Source organism: Panthera leo, chromosome F3 (genome assembly GCF_018350215.1).
Source record: "Panthera leo isolate Ple1 chromosome F3, P.leo_Ple1_pat1.1, whole genome shotgun sequence".
Lineage (NCBI taxonomy): Eukaryota > Metazoa > Chordata > Mammalia > Carnivora > Felidae > Panthera > Panthera leo.
In genome coordinates this window covers 53771651-53788856 of record NC_056696.1, presented here as the reverse complement: position 1 = coordinate 53788856, position 17206 = coordinate 53771651, and the positions used below count along the sequence as shown (strand labels likewise).

The window sequence follows — 17206 nt, the reverse complement described above, 5'->3', positions numbered from 1 at the left end:
AGAGACAACTGGGTAGAACACATATTCCGAGAAACCTCCGGATGTTGCCGTTGTCAGAGCTGAATTTGCTCTCTGTGGTGCTAACGTGAATATAAAAGCAGTGACCATTGTGTGTAGTCAAAATTGTGGAAAGCTGTGACGATAGTAGAGCATAGAAATAGCTCCTCTGTATGCTGTAACTGGGATTTAGTTTTCTAACTCTGGAAAGATTCTAACAGAATTCATATCAGTATCTTAGCATTTCAGAATATACTGAAACGATATTCTCCCTCTTGCTATCTTGCCTAATAATCCTCAAAGGGTATTTTCCCCCAGGGAGCTTGTTAAAATAATTGTGCTCCTTCAAATACTACTTTTGTTGCTTAAACAGTGCCTTATATATGTAACTGAATTTTCCAGAATTGAGGGACATGTGGCTAGCCCTGTACCATAAGGTCTAATTGCCGAAATTTTATTTCAAAAGAATAAAGAGAATGAGAAAATGTGGGCCTAAAGAAGTATAAGAAATACTTTCAATTGAATATATTCAGTTATAATTAGCAGCTTTATATTTTTTCAAGATAAATATAAATACGTTCTCGTGACAACTTAGCCTGGTAAAAAGCAGAAGGAGGCATAAAGGATTTCCCAAATGAGACTCAAAAGTTTAAAAAATTGTATCTACAGCAACCCCCACACCTCATCAAAATGTAATCCTGCAGAGGACAGAAATGATTGGTAATTAATGACTCAAGCCTTTTATGTGATATTAATCCCTTACTATTTGCTAGGTTTCGGTGGTTGCATGAAGGATGTTAAATTTGCACGGGGTGCTGTCGTTAACTTGGCATCTGTGTCCAGCGGTGCTGTCAGAGTCAATCTGGATGGATGCCTATCAACTGACAGCGTTGGTAACTGCAGGGGAAATGACTCCATCCTGGTTTACCGGGGAAAAGAGCAGAGTGTTTACGATAGTGGTCTCCAGCCTTTTACAGGTAATGTGGACGTGCTCTAAATTAAATGTTACATGTCTCCCACTTGTCGCCTCTTCCCTCCCTGCCAGCCCACTACTAGTCCAGATGAGTAATATTTTCATGTGTCTACTTCTTATTTCCATTTAAGAATACCTGTATCGAGTGATAGCCTCTCACGAAGGAGGTTCTGTGTACAGTGATTGGAATCGGGGACGTACAACAGGAGCAGGTAAATTTTATGTTAAAATGTGTATATGCACACACGTGCACATCTCTGTGCATACATGTTTGTGCATGTAAGAAAAAGAAGAGGGGCGCCTGGGTGGCTCAGTCGGTTGAGCGTCCGACTTCGGCTCAGGTCACGATCTCATGGTCCGTGAGTTCGAGCCCCGCGTCGGGCTCTGTGCTGACCTCAGAGCCTGGAGCCTGTTTCAGATTCTGTGTCTCCCTCTCTCTCTGACCCTCCCCCATTCATGCTCTGTCTCTCTCTGTCTCAAAAATAAATAAACATTAAAAAAAATTTAAAAAAAGAAAAAGAAGAGACTATTATCCTGAAGCAAGTAGTATGTTTGTAATCTTATGAAAGAACATGCCTTGGTTTACAAATGTCAATGGCTAAGATGCTTAGGAGGTCAGTGCTTTTGATTTTTCAGTCATTTAGTAAGTGTTTGCTCAGGCTTGATTCTTTCCTCTTCCGATGCAGAAGGGAGGAGGTTCAAGTTGTCTTAAGGATCTAATAGGCCTGTATCTGTAGTGACATATCTATGGACAGGAAACTTACAGACTGCATAGAACCCAAGGAGCTAACGTCAGGATTAATTGCCATGGGTAGGAGTGGCACCCCCTCACCTCTCTCCCGCAGAGGGTACATTTGCAACCCGAACCCAGTTGGAAGCAGATATGTCTTTTATCACATCATGACAGATGTTTGCCATGGTGGTGACTATTAGGATCTTAGAATGACTCTCCCAGGATAGAAACTGCTGATGGGTCCAAATTGTTTGAGTTAGAGGGGGGAAAAACCCCAGAAGATAGAATATATTAGATCAAATCTCAGACAACCGACTTATAAGTGCTTTGTACTTCTCACAGTGACCACAACGTCTTTTCACATGATACCATCACAGGAAGGCATTCATTGCAAAAAGTTTTGCGAGGCAGTGGGCTTTTACCATTGTGAGTCAAATATTGGTCAGAGAGTCAAATAAATGTCTGTAAGACTGCCATTTATGTCTCTTGAAGGAAGTTTATCCTTAACAACTCCCGTTTGTCTAAAGGTGTGTTTTTCACCAAGACGTTCTCTCATACTTATTATTAACCATGGGCTACTAACCCAGACACCTTTTGAGAAATCTTCTTAGTCTAGGATAACTAAATACTGAGATGGGCTACTAAGAATAATTTTCAAAGCTCTTTGCCTACAGATTTTCCAGAAGAGGACAACCTGACACTTTTCCAAGGTGATTTAAATTATCATCTATTTATAGGCAAGACAATGAGCCGAATAGTCTCTTAAAATCCTTTTCAACTTCAGAGCTTGGAGAAAGCTCTGATATAAAATATTCATTTGTTACTGGCCTGTCCTCTGCCCCTAGTTCACCTCCTCTGCTTTGTTAACAAATACACTCTAAAGCCGGCTTTCAGTCTAAGTCAGCAACGTAAATAGGTATCTAGAAAGTGCCTTGCTTACATGGCATAATAGTGCCCATTTTGAGTACCACAGAGAGAGCATGCAAATAGAGCTCTGAATTTATAGCAATGATCTGACCACAAAGTCTTATGCTATAAATTCATATTTATAATCTGACCACAACACTGAGCAGCTACATGCTCCCAAGGGTTGGAGAATAATTGCACTATTTAATTATTTTTGAGTCAGTTTTGCTCTGTCCCTTATGAGAAGGCCATCTGTTAGACGGCACCGTACTTTGCCCTGTACCACATTTCAGAACTAATAAAATCAACATCACTCCCGTTGTCCCTTTGCTTGCATGTTGATTGTGTGGCCTGTGTGTTTTCTATAGGTGCCCGTGGTGTTTTAACTGCACAGACAGTGGTTCTCCACCTCTGTGCTTCTCTCCCTTGAAGCTGTTTCCCTTGAAGCTGTCCTGTTTTATTGGTCTGAACAGGAAAGTCAGAGAGGGAGGATATTTGATATGGGAAAACCAGAATGATCCTCCATCGACAGGGCTCAGGAGTCCACGGGCAGCTAGAGCGGGCCTCTCATCCATCATCCTGCCATGGAGTTCCTTGGGTTTTTTCTCAGTGTTCCCAGAGCAGTTTTTTCATCAGTGATGAAGTTGTTACTGATCAGAACTGGAAAAATAGCTAATAAATAGTTAAAGGTTATGGATTTCTAAAATTAGGGGACCCAGCTTGTGAGTGCGGTGTTGCAGTTCCTTTAAACATCCCCATTTTGTGTTCCTTTTTTTTTTTTTTGAGATACGTGGAAGAAAACACTTTGAACATTCTGAAAATTATTTTGTATAATCTCAAGGGTGCCAGCTCCTCTACCCCCTAAAATGCAATTAGGAATGTATCCTGTATATCGTATCTGATAGAATTTTGCTTTTTCAAAATTAATTTGAAAAACAATTGAATGTGGAAAATTAGATCAGACATCCAAGTACAATACAATCACATTTGTGATATTTTTTGGCTAATACATTGAAGATATAAAAGTGTCAAACCACGATGTATAATAACAGTCTAATTATCTTGCTTCAAAGGGGTACATCATTATATTGTTTGAACTTGTTATCTGCCTACCATCCACCTCCTTCTTTATGAGTGATGTTTAAAACATGTCTGGTACATTAAATGTTTTTGGAAAACCTGGACTACCCTCGAAAGAACGTTATGTCGATGGAGTTTTGATGGTTTTGAAATATCGCTTAAACTGAATGGCTCAAGATGTGCAGTCATATTAAATCAATGCTGAAAAGTTACAACTCTAATAAATTGTATTTATGCTAATGGTTGAGTCTGATTTACTGCAGCCATTAAAAGTGAAGAATAGGGGCGATAGTCTTCTCAGAATGGCCATTTCTCTGTTTTCTCTTTTATTCTTTCACAGCTCCACAAAGTGTGCCAACTCCCTCAAGAGTCCGCAGCATAAACGGATATAGCACTGAGGTGACCTGGGATGAACCTTTTGTGGTTAGAGGTGTAATTGAGAAGTACATTCTGCGGGCCTACAGTGAGGATGACCCCCGTTCACCCCGCATGCCCTCTGCCAGTTCCGAGTTTGTTAATACCAGCACCCTCACAGGTAAGGGTGATTCCGTAGGGAGTAGATTTGATTAATTTTCTTTTTGTTTTGATTTTTAATAACATTATTCAAGAATTTTTCCCCCAAAACATGAGTTATTCGTATATTTTTCCTGGTTAAAAACAGCCAGAACCATCTAATGAAATGGAAGCTTATATCTACCTAGGATGAGGAGGATAATCCGACAATGTTTATGGGCTCTTATGGATAGCTTCATCACAAGGTTGATATCCTGTCCTCCATAAAAGATAAGGTCACAGGGGGCTCTAGTCCTTAAGCACTCCATAGACATCATTTAGATGTCTTATGTATACATGTGGAACCAGCTTACCTATCTCACCATGCAAAAATTTACTCTTTGGGACTAGCCAAAGTTCACAGCACCATTATTTATTGGAAAATTGTTGATTAAACCTAATTATGTCAAGGTAGAGGAGGATGAGAGCACCAGCAGTTTGACTGGCAAACCAGTGAATCAATTACTCACAGGGCGCTATGCCACGCAGAGTGATTGGAGGGGGAAGTGCTCGTACACATCACACGCGTGCCCCGTACTCAAATGCGTGCACATGTAGTAAGACAGCAGTTTTTAGCTTCGTGAAATGTTAAAGCACATTTAAATGGAACGTCAAATTTCAGCCTTTGGCCAAAAAAAGTAAAACGCATCAAAAAATTTGATAGAAAAAAATGTCTCCTCTGTCAAAGAATTTTCAAACTTGAAAAATGATACGGATTTCAGAGTCACTTAAATTATCTTTCAATATCTGTTGATAACCTTCTTCTAGCCTTTTACTTCCTTCTTTAGATTTTTTAGAAACTACAACCCAAATATGTGAGCAATTATGCACAACTTCACATCTTCTAGTTCCTTTTTTCCTACTTTACCTACCTGGTAAAATCCAACCCGATTAAGCCCGTAGATTGCCTTTGCCCAGGTTGCACATTGAGGCTAAGTGGGCTGGGGTGGGGGTGGGGGTGGGAGCAAAAAACAAACAACAACAACAAAAATGAGCAGTTTGTCACTACAAATTCTTGGTCCTCATTTTCAAATGGGCACTCAGTAATGATGCCAATCCTACTATATTTCTATAATAAGCTCCTTCTTCTATTCTCATTAAATATTTTAGATTTTTCCAAACAATCTAAATGCTAACCTCCCTTCCTCTTCCCACTCAGCTGAGGGGCTTATGTATTAGATTATCATAGACACCAGAGAAGAAACAGAATCTATCATATAGGATTTCTGTCACTATCTTACTAGCAAACATATATATTAATTGCATCTTTCTGAGCAATAGTGTTGTTATTAGGGGTTAAATGCATTAATGTTTGCCAAAACACTTAAAATTGTTTTTGGCGTAATCTAGGCATTTGCTGTTTGTATTACCTTTATTTTTTACTTTTCTCTCTCTTTTTTCTTTTCTGTTTTTACCAAGCTTTCCTTATCCCCTCAAAGATAAAATCTTCAGAAGTCCTCTGGACCCCAATTCTTACTGCCTTTTCAGAGATGTGACTGGTAGCTTCTCTTCCTCTCAGTCATATTTATAACCTCTCTCTTCACTATAGTGATTCACAAAGTGTGGCCCCAGGACTAACATCGGCAGCATCACCTGGGACTTTGTTATGAATGCAACTTCTCCAGGTTTCCCATACGTGCTCACTCAGCAACTCTGGAGGCAGAGCTCAGCAATCCTTGGTTTTCATAAGCCCCCCTTACCTGACTCTGATGTGCCAAAGTTGGAGAACCAGTGCCCAGATGGATTTTTCCCAGAATCACTCAAAATCTATCATCTCCTGTTGTTAAACATAAGCAAGCAGCCTTAAACCCATTATTAAAAGCCTTCCTTTTATTTAAATTCCTTTCCAGCTATGGCCCCCTCTCTCTTCTTCTCAAACTTGCTTTTAGCAAGAAGTATTTATGGATGTTTGTACCCATTTGTTTCTTCACTTTATGTGGCTTCTGCTCACTTGCCTTGCAAAAGACACCAACAACTTCCATATTTACCTAGCTAAAGGACCCTTTACAATCCTGGTCTCAACTGCTCAACATCATTTTACACAGTAGATTTCTCATCATTTATTGAAATATTTCTTTGCTTCAATGACTCTTCCATTTTCCAACCGGATTCTCAGCCCCCCTTTTTTTGGTGTCCTTACTCCTTCTGAAGCTTGTCTCTACATTTTGGAGAACCTCAGGATTTAGACCTGGAATCTTTCATTCTCTTTCTTTTTTTCTACATTCTTCCTCCAGGAAACTCATCAATTCCCACAGCACCAAATACCATATAGATGCTACTGACTCACAGTCCATTTCCCACCTAGATATCCAAATGTGTGTGCTCACCAGGCACTTAGAAAGATGGACGTTTCTAACAGATGTCTCATAATCTCTAAATTGACCATATCCAAACCCGAACTCTTACTCCTCCTGCATTCCCAGCATAAATAAATGACACCTCCAGACACGTAGTTAATCAAGCTTGAGAATTTTTCTCAGCATTTCATATTGTCTTCATGCCTCATATCTATGTTTATTGATCCATTTTCCAAACTATGTGTTAAATTCATCTGTCTTCTCCTATCTACTGTCCAATCCAAACCACTACAATCTCTTCTTACCTGGACAACCGCAACCCTTTTCTTTCTCACTGACCATCAGTCCATGCCACAAAGCAACCAGACATCATGTCCCTCTCCTCAGAATGCCTCAGCTGCTTTCCACTGCCCCTCTCCCAATCTCGTTTTGTCTCAGTCCCTCCTCATTTGCTGGGCTTTCAACTTTTGCTGTTATAATTAATATGATTTTTTAAAAAGTCCTGCGGCACTTGGGTGGTTTAGTTGGGTGAGTGTCTGACTCTTGGTTTCAGCTAAGGTCATGATCTCACAGTTTGTGAGTTCGAACCCTGCATTGGGCTTTGTGCTGACAGCATGGAGACTGCTTGGGATTCTCTGTCTCCCTCTCTCTCTGCACCTCCCCACTCTTGCTCTCTCTCTCTCTCTCTCTCTCTCTCTCTCAAAAATAAATAAACATAAAAAAGTCCATATGTCAACCTTTGAAGTAATTCCTGACAATAATGGTAGGATAAATCTCTCAAAATGGAACAACTGGATGAAAGGCTCTTAAAACATTATATACTCTTGTACCTTAAAGTCAAGCAGATGTTGATACAAAACTCTGCTACCTAACCTTCCTGAACTTTGAGGAAGTTATGTGTCCTCCTGGATCTTTCTTTTATGTCTTAACCTATGAAGTGAGAGAATAATATTTACCTTGGGAGAATATCAAAAATATTAAGTGTCTGATATTCTAGCTGTAATGCTTTTTAACTGTGTAAACTTATACAAATCAGTTAACACCTGTCTGCTTCTGACTTCCTATAAATAAATGGTAATGAAATAACTATCTACTTTATGAGATAGCTGTAAGGATCACGTGAATCTATGTGTATGTAAAGTACACAGGACAGCACTTGATACATGGATTGCACTGTATAAGTGTTAGTTATCAGACATTTTTTAAGTGTATAGTATAATGCTTAACATATAATAATTTCTCAACAAAGAACAGTTATTTGTATGCTTCCAAAAAGGCTGTAAAAATATATACTTACACTAATAAGCACAGCACAAGAGTGTATGTTTCATTTCATCCTGGTTGAGTAAGTTTTAGAGCTAAAAACTTTGCAGTTTTTCAAAATATATCAGAATATGGTTTTAATTTGATTTATTTGATTGCTAGAGACATTAAGTATTTTCAGTGCTTATTGGTCATATATACGTCCTTTATGTCATTCCTAGCAAGTTTCATTGTCAGTGTTTCTATTGGAAGCCTCACATTTTACCCATTAATTTAAAATATCTTCTTAGAGGCGCCTGGGTGGCTCTGTCGGTTGAGTGTCTGACTCTTGATTTTGGATCAGTTCACGATCCCAGGGTCATGGGATTGAAACCTGTGTCAGGTTCCATGCTGAGCATGGAGCCTGCTTGGGATTCATTCTCTCTCTCTCTCTCTCGCTCTCTCTCGCTCTCTCTCCTCGTCACCGTCGTCCCCCTCCTCTACCCCTGTTCATGCACTCTCTCTCTCTCTCTCAAATAATAAAATAAAATAAAATAAAATAAAATAAAATAAAATAAAATAAAATAAAATATCTCTTTCCATATGAAGAATATTATATTTATGTTTGTCTTATATGTTGCAACCCTCATCACTTCTCATTTTTCTTTTCCTTTTTTTTGCATTATGTGAAGATGAAAAAACATTTTCTGTAGTAAATATAATATTGAAAAAACTTTTCATTAATTTTCTGTTGATAATTTGAAAAAGAAACTCATAATCTCCATTCAGGGTAGACTAATATTTGTTTATATTAGATATACCATATTGATAATATATAATGCAGATTCTCTGAATTAGCAATTCGAAATCTGAAGTAAAATCAAATCAGAAACTAGAGACAGAAATTTACAAATTATACCAGCTTGAGGCGCCTGGGTGGCTCAGTTGGTTAGGCATCTGACTCTTGATTTCTGCACAGGTCATGATCTCATGGTTCTTACGAGATTGAGCCCTGCATCAGGCTCTATGCTGACAGTACAGAGCCTGCTTGGGATTCTCTCTCCCTCTCTCTCTTCTTTTTCCTGCCCCCTCTCAAAATAAATAAACTTTAAAAAAAATCTAAAAAAAAAAAAATGCCAGCCTCTCCCAAGATTCTGAAGGATATTCCCATGGAGGATAATACACCCCCTCCCCAGATTGAAACCAGTACAGTATATTATTGGGTGTTACTAAAGGGTATGTCAGTCACGTGAATGGTGTACAGAGAAAATAAAATTGGAGAGCCACTGACCAATTGTTATTTATTTTTATATACCCAATCTGTAAAAAAACTAAGGAAAAAGTCTCAGCTATCAATACAGTTTTGTTAATTTCTCTTTTAGAAACTTTCTTTTTTCTTTCTTTGTAATTTCCTTTCCTTTCCTTTCCAAGTTCTTTTAGGTCTTATTAGGAGCACAAAACTGATGATTTAAAAATTATACAGGTTTCCTGAATTAAGTCTGACCCAGAGCATATTAGTCAGTAGTTGGAGTTCTGTGCTCTTTTCTTACATTACCTTACATTAGTTATTTATATTTTAATGTTCAAAGCCACATTGTTTTAGGCATATCTCTAAAATAGAATTAGTTTGATTGAGTTTTATATTCAATTTGAAATTGAATTAAGTTTAACTCATTCACATTTATTTTTATAATTTATGTAATGGCTCTTCTGCCATTATATATCATGCTTTCCAGTTTTATTTGTTATTTTTTAATGACTTTTCAAACTATTCTTTTATTTTTTTGTTCTTGCCTGTGTGGACTAAGAATTCTTTAACTTTTTTTTTTTTCCCCATCAAGGGGTTTTAAAGTTACATCTGCTGTTCACAATTGTGAAATGAACACACAAGGATGCATGTAGGAAGTAATCTTCAAGATTATGGAGCATTTAATGGTAAAGAGAAAAAGGTGCTAGAAAGTGAGAACAGAGGCGTAAGAAAGTAGAGAGCGAAGGCTGGATTTGGTGTAAATATGGGGGGTGTGGAGTTTGGACAGTGATGGCTGCTTTACCAGTTGGTTGAGATAATAACGTATCAAGAGAGGAAGATCAGTTTTGTTATTGATCTTAAATAATCCCCCTTTTGCATTTCTGAGGTGACTTTTGGTGAGATTTTAATGTTTACTTTTGGTTGTTAAAGTGATATTTCTTTGCATGAAACAATGCCGATTACTGGATGCACAAGGCAATTTAGCTTTACTGGTTCACATACGGTTCTTTACCAATTAAGTTATAAAATGTGTTCACTACTTTTCATGTATTTCTTGCTATTATATAGCCAACTCTCTTATTCGTGGATCCTTCTTCAGCTTGGAAAGTTTGCTGTTTTATATGTCCCTATTACTTCTGGTAAAAAATGCCAGCTTTCAATGTTGTGTGTCTCTTCCAAGTTGGTCCTCCTATTTGAGAAGTCCAGACACACAGCTTTGTAGAGTCAAATCAATCTACGTTCAAATTCCAGCCCTGTCACTTGTTAGTGGTATGATCCAGGCACATTGAATAACATATCCCTATATCAGAGTTTCCTCACATATAAATTGGGTATAAAAATTTCTGTGTTATGGAAGTGTTGTAAAGATAAAACATGAATTACTTATATAGAATATTTTGCTCTGGTACATAGTGAATGTTCAACAAATTAATCATTATCTTTATATTACTTGGTCTCTGAATTCTAAGTTATTGCTTCATAATTATTTCCCTTTTCATATTCTGAGTTTTTGTTATTGATTCTGCTTTCTGATCCTTCTAAGGTGATCTTAAAATTTTTCTATTTCAGTCTTTGATATGATTTGCATTTATTTCTGCTCTCATCCAGCTCACCTTGTCTTCTGCCTACCTCTCAGTATTCTCAGTTTTCATCACTGTTGTTTACCACTTATCTTCCATCTTTGGCTTAATGGACTCCAAGTTCTTTTAGGTCTTATTAGTAGCATAAAAATTATACAGGTTTCCTGAATTAAGTCTGCCCCAGATCATAATAGTCTGTAGTTGGAGTTCTGTGCTCTCTTCTTCCTCTTGAGTCACAGATGTTCTTCTCGTTGGCTAAATGCACCCTGACCTCCATGTCCATGGCTCACTTGCCCCAACCCTAAATGTACCTTCAGATTGAGTGTTTGCTCAGGAAAATTCAATCATTTTCAAGTCACCCAAGTAGGCACTTAATTTTTGTCAATAAAAACCTTCGCTGGGATTTTGCCAGGTCAATTGAGGTAAAATTGCTCTAGACTCACGGCAATAAGCAAATCTCAACATGCTTCTTCCCAGTATTTGATAAAGAAGAAGGGCTGATGCTGTGGGCATTTTGTACCCAGCTGGGGATTCGGTTTGCCCTGGGCTATCCTTCAAGTAGTCAATTTGTCTTGGCCTTGTATCCTTCCAGGTATTTCTAAATCTTTGGTCATTTCATTGGTATTCTTATAAGGCTGTGATTCTCAACCATGGGTGCCACTGAGCTGCCCAGGGAGCTTTAAAAACTACTGATGCCCAGACTCCACCTGCAAAGAGTCTGATTTTTTTGTTTGCTTAGAACGCAGGCTGGACATTGATATCTTTAAAGTGTCTATAGGAAATTCTGTTGTACAGCCAGTACTAGGGAACACTGTTAAGGGGAGGACTGAGATCAAGTCTCAATTTTACCCAGACATGCTTATGGCAACTTCTATCTCCCAACTGAAACTTGAAAATATAGGACCCAAAAAAGGCAAATGTCTAGATAAAGATGATAAAGTATTAAAATTAAGTAGGTAAAATTAGCAAAGGAAAATCACAGGACAACAAAACTTAAGTGCCGAGCATTGGGAAGAAGCGGGAAATGACAGTCACGCTGACAAAATGCAGAAAGCAAGAGAGAGAGGGAAAAAATGAATATTAACTACGAGAACTGGAAGAATAGAATAGTGGGACAGAATATTTACCATTCATGAATTTGGCTACCAGAGGATTAAATGAGATAAATCCCAGTAGTGGTGCAGAGTCCAAGGGTTAACAGCCCCACTCAGGAGCAAATGGGCCCCTTTGGGCCACCAGGTCTGGATTCTGTGCCCTCCGAAGGCCAGGGTTCAGAGCAGGGAGTTCTTGAAAGTTCATATCCTCAGATGGAGCCTCAGGGTAGAAAGCCCTGCAGTTATCACTCCAGTGTATCTTTAGACTTGTTGCAAAGGGCTCCAATTAACTCTGGTAGCTTTTGCTGATTTTCCCTCCAGCCCTGTTAACATGCGAAGTTGCTTCCCAGAGAGACAGCCCTGGCATTTCCCTTCAAACCCAGGGCTGTTCAGAAAGTGCCTTCACAATTCAATTTGAAATTATGTCAAGAATGAGTGGATTCAAGAATTTGCACATATACAATATTTTTTTTCTTTTTTTCCCTATGATATTAAACATATAAACTTGATTATCAGCATAATTAGTCTAGCATCTGGCATTAGTGTTAGGGCTATAATTGGTACACCGAAACTATTTTCTCAATTTTGTTGCTGCGTTGCATTGAGCTAAAGCCTAAGAGTTATATATTCTTTCTTTAGAATAATAAATACTAAAAATTAATAATATTTATTATACACTGTATTTTAGTGGAAGAACCAATAATAATCATCTTTAAGATTACCCAAATCTAAATTTGTGTAGAAAAATAAATGAAAGGCATTTTAATTTATGATGCAACTAATAATATACCTTTTGCTACTAAAATTGGTTCAGTCCTCAGATGCAGTAGACTCTAGTCTTCTACCTAAAGAAATTGGGTAGCATAATGAAGATCTGTCTCTCATTTTTCTTTCTCTTCTGTAGCTGGTAGTAATAATGAGTGATTTTCAGCTCTGTTGCTCATAAAGTGATTCCTGGATTGCTTATAAAATGCACATTGTTGAGTCCCCCCCCACCGCCCATAAGAGTCTGTATATGGGGTTATATTTTATCAATCTGCATGTGACTGAGTGTTCCAGTTGGTTCCCTTGAAAAAGTCTATAGACCACATATTGTAGAACATGAGACAGGGGAGTGGCCAGGAGAGAAGGGGTCATTTTCACCTGCTGGGCTTGAATTCATCCCAGCTTTGTTTTCACCTGCTCCTTGTCTCAACTACATTAGTTTTGCAGGCAGAATATTGCTAAGGGCAAGTGGAGAAATAGAGGCAGTGTAAGTAGGGCCTCTTGCTCTTAAGGGAAGTGCTTCTGAATGTTGCCCAAGGAGAAGAAGTGAACATTACTTGAGATGTTGGTAAAATGAAGATTCTGATTCAGTAGATATGAAGATGGATGTGAGATTCTACATTTCAGACAAGTCCAAACCTACCATCCCTAACCCCATATGCCCAGTAGAAGTCAGGGAACTAACTGGGACGCCTGGGTGGCTCAGTCGGTTAAGCTGCCAACTTCGGCTCAGGTCATGATCTCGTGGTCCGTGGGTTCAAGCCCCGCATTGGGCTCTGTGCTGACCGCTCAGAGCCTGGAGCCTGTTTCAGATTCTGTGTCTCCCCCTCTCTCTGACCCTCCCCCATTCATGCTCTGTCTCTCTCTGTCTCAAAAATAAATTAAAAAAAAAGTTAAAAAAAATTAAAAAAAAAAAAAGAAGTCAGGGAGCTCACTATTTATATAAGAAATAAAAAAAACAAACAAGTGCTGAATTTCAGGATGCCCATTGGGTGCAGTGATAAAAGATCCCAGTGCAATTCAACAAATGAAATAGAATTTCATCTGCATGTATTTAGATTACAAACATTTAACTATACATAAAAAAAACACACAAAACCAACCAACCAACCAACCAACAATAAAACCTTTTAAAATAACGGCACAGACAAAGGATGCTATCCAATTCTGAAATTGTCAATATCTGCTACCCAGGAAGAATGTGCAAATAATTGTATGGTTTCCCAATCATTGACAAAAAATAAATAAAACTCATTTTGGGGGTGCCTACAAAAAGAATGAAGAATCAAGAGCCCTAGAGAATCTTTGATTAATGAAAAGTTAGAGGCATACACAAAATCAAATGTACTGTACTTTATGGACCATACAAGGAGTTGTCAAGGGGACTTTAAATCATAAGTGATTTTGCCTTATGCCTGACTTTGGAACTTAAGCTCAGCCATTAGTCCATTAATAAATGAGATGCTACTCTTTATGTGTATGTGCATGTATGTATGTGTATATGTATACATATATGTACATGTATACATATATTGTATATATCATATATAATATTAGCTATTATTATACTTACCTGAGAAGCCAGCAGAGAGATGACTATAATAAAAACTGTGATTTTTTTTCTACTCAGCTGGGAACTCTTGACTCAACAGTTGTTAAAACTCCCTAGGGGTGCCCTTTGTGCACCCAGCTTATATTTTCATTAAACGATAAGGTCCTCAGGACAAGTATCATACTTTATATTTATTTTAAGTCTTGCTCAGAACCTTGCTTAAGGTAGATGATCAATACACTTTTCTTAAAGTGATGAAGAAATAGACAAATGAACAGATGCAGCTTCCTGCTAACACATTTCTAGTTAATGAAATGTTAATATTATTTTATCCTGCTGAGTTGAGTATTGAACTACTGATTTTTACTAGTCTCATCAGTGTTATAGTTCTCTAATTTTATGAAATAATGTACAGAACTATCACAACTTAAACATATATTTGGAACTTAATATGCTTATTCCCAACGGGAAAAAAAATGTTGGTAGGGTAAATAGAATCTAAAAATTAGTTCCCAAACTTGCACCTCATAATGGAACTCAAGTGCTATAATTTGCAATTAAAAATAATGGAAGCCAATACTGCTATATTGCTGATAATTACACATAACAGAAAATATTCATTTATTAAAAACAAAAGCATTATCTACTCTGTTCCAGGCTAGTGCTAGATCCTACCTTTACAATCTGCTTTTATTGTTGTTTTTTCTAATATTTTTTATTGTGGTAAAATACACATAACAAATAATTTGCTTTTATACCATTAAAATATGGTCCAAGAACTTTCTCTAAAGTATAATATTATATTTTAAAAAATCACAAAGTTTTATGGGGAAACACAGTAGAGATGAGTTCTCATTTTTATTTAATTTTACTGAAAGGATCCAAATAACAGTGACTTAGACAAGATTAAGTTTTTCTTTTTCTGGTAATAGATGTTCAAGTTTAGTCAATGTAGGAGTGGGATGTTCACAGTGCCAGGGACCCATACACTTCATCTTTTTGCTATGCCACACTAGGGACAAGACTACTTGCCTCATGGTCCAAGATGGCTGCCTGAGCTTCAACAATCCAGTCTGGTTTCCATCCAGCAGGAAAGTGGGATGGTTGAAAAAGGATATGCACATTCACTGCAAAGACATATTTCAGAAGTTGTTCCTCTATCTCTCTATAATGTGTTTAGTAGGTATAGCCATGTGACTATGAACTTAAGTCTATGAATTTAAAAAGTCTGTGAACTAAGTTCATAGTCACATGGCTATACTTAACTGCTGAGAAACATTGTCCTTATTCACAGTAGCCATTTGTCCAGCCATCTTTCTGTTTTACTGTGGAAGAAAAGGAGAATATATAATAAGGGGGCACTTAGTGGTCTGTGCCTCAACAGGCAAACTTCAGAAGTAAATTTTAAAAATTCATTTTGATGGTATTATTAAAAGATGAATTTTGAGGAAGTCTGCCATTTTTATAGTACCCCATAAATTAACATTCCATATTTGTAGTTTATTACAAACTATTTCTTTAAATGTAAATCTTGGTCTGAAATGGTATGAAAAAATTCACAGGACAAAAATATGGCCTATGACATAAATAGTAAAAATAGAAATGATGTAATGTTCCTGCTTAGCTAATGTAGAAGAATTTCATTAGGTAATGCAGTGTTGATGAGTTAATAGCTTTGTCTAACTCTCCTGAATACATAATGTGCCTGAACGAGTTGTACATTGTGAAATCTGCAGATAGCCCTTTTTACAAGTTATTCATTTTCTTTTATGCAGTAAGAACCTGCAGTGCAGGATGTGGATTTCTTTTTGTTACGTGTTGTACCATGGTTAAAAATGATGGTGGCATATAAATTTTGCTGTATAGTGATAGTCAAGTAGGAATATCTATTCTACTGTAGTAGTTGATGCAAATACTTCAAGGTTACCAATAAGATCTGATAAAGAAAAGGAATAGTCACTCCCAATTTTTCTGTTTTCTAACTTGTGACCATTTTATATTTATATTGCATTTGGAACTAATAAAATATACGTGCGCGCGCGCACACACACACACACACACACACACACCCATGCCCAATGTTTCACTCAAAAGCACACATGTATGCACACACACTGATTCAGGGTCTGAATCAAATCAGTTCTTTTCGTAAGGGAATATTATAGGCCTACACACTTGCTCATTTTGGAGGATAAATATGCTACTTTCTGTTTGAACACAGTAGGATTTAGCAATAAATTGGAACCTTTTAACAAATTTTAAGGTGTAATTGTAAATAATTTGCTATAAAAAGTGTGCTACTTTTAGTGACATCATTTCAATCCGTCTTCTTTCTTCTTGCAGAACTGGGGTTTAGGTTGAATAGCAAGAACGATAATCTTGGAGTCAGAAGACATAGGTTCCAAACTCTGCTCTGCTGTTGGGTTTGAGCAACACCTTCCAGACTCTGCCTTACAGCAGCCCCATCTGTATAATGGGGTAATAGTATAGGAGGTTCTTAGCAAGGACCTGGGACACTGATCAGTAAGGGGTGATTTTCATTTCTTTTTCTTTTCCTTCTGTCTCCTTGCCTGCCTCCCTACTTACTCACATCCAATAGTTTCTTTGAGGGTTCTTCTAATGATTCCACTATCACCCCTTGAGGTTAGATGAAGAGTTAATGACTGGATGGCTTCAAACCTATTGCAGAATTACAATGGAAATGATGGAGACAAAGGCATTGATTAAAAATTAGGTTAGATGTAAGCCTTCTGAGAGAATCTTAACCGGATAATACTTTGAGGTCAATTAAAATCCCTGTTTAAACCATTCTCAAAGACTGGAATTAGACCCTATATTTTATAGAGAAAAATAAAAGAATAAATTTTTTTTCCTATCTGTAAACATCAAAATATGTTTAGTTTTCTTTATCCCAGGTATATGATTTTCTGTAATTTCTACTACAAGTTTTAAACAAAATCAGAAAAACCATTTAAAGGAAATTAAACATTAAGGATTAGTTTTAGAGTGTTTAGAGGATTACCTTAGGTTTGAGGTAAAGGTGTTTACTATTCCACTTTTTGGTTGAAATTAAAACTGAATTTCATTTTATAAATATTAGAGATCCTAATTTTCATTTAAAATAGTTCCAAAAACCGCAACAACAACAAATTGCCACCTTCCTATGCTATTAAGAACCAGAGGAGA

At 37.3% G+C, this 17206-nt stretch overlaps 1 protein-coding gene across 1 annotated transcript in view; it reads left to right on the top strand.

The window, feature by feature from the left end:
* The window catches only part of USH2A (usherin), a 743753-nt gene that overhangs the window by 323307 nt on the left and 403240 nt on the right, over positions 1–17206 (top strand). The window contains exons 29-31 of the mRNA XM_042925179.1: positions 771–974; positions 1102–1182; positions 4030–4224. Of these exons, the coding sequence (XP_042781113.1) occupies positions 771–974; positions 1102–1182; positions 4030–4224 (480 nt within the window). The remainder of the gene's footprint in view (positions 1–770; positions 975–1101; positions 1183–4029; positions 4225–17206) is intronic.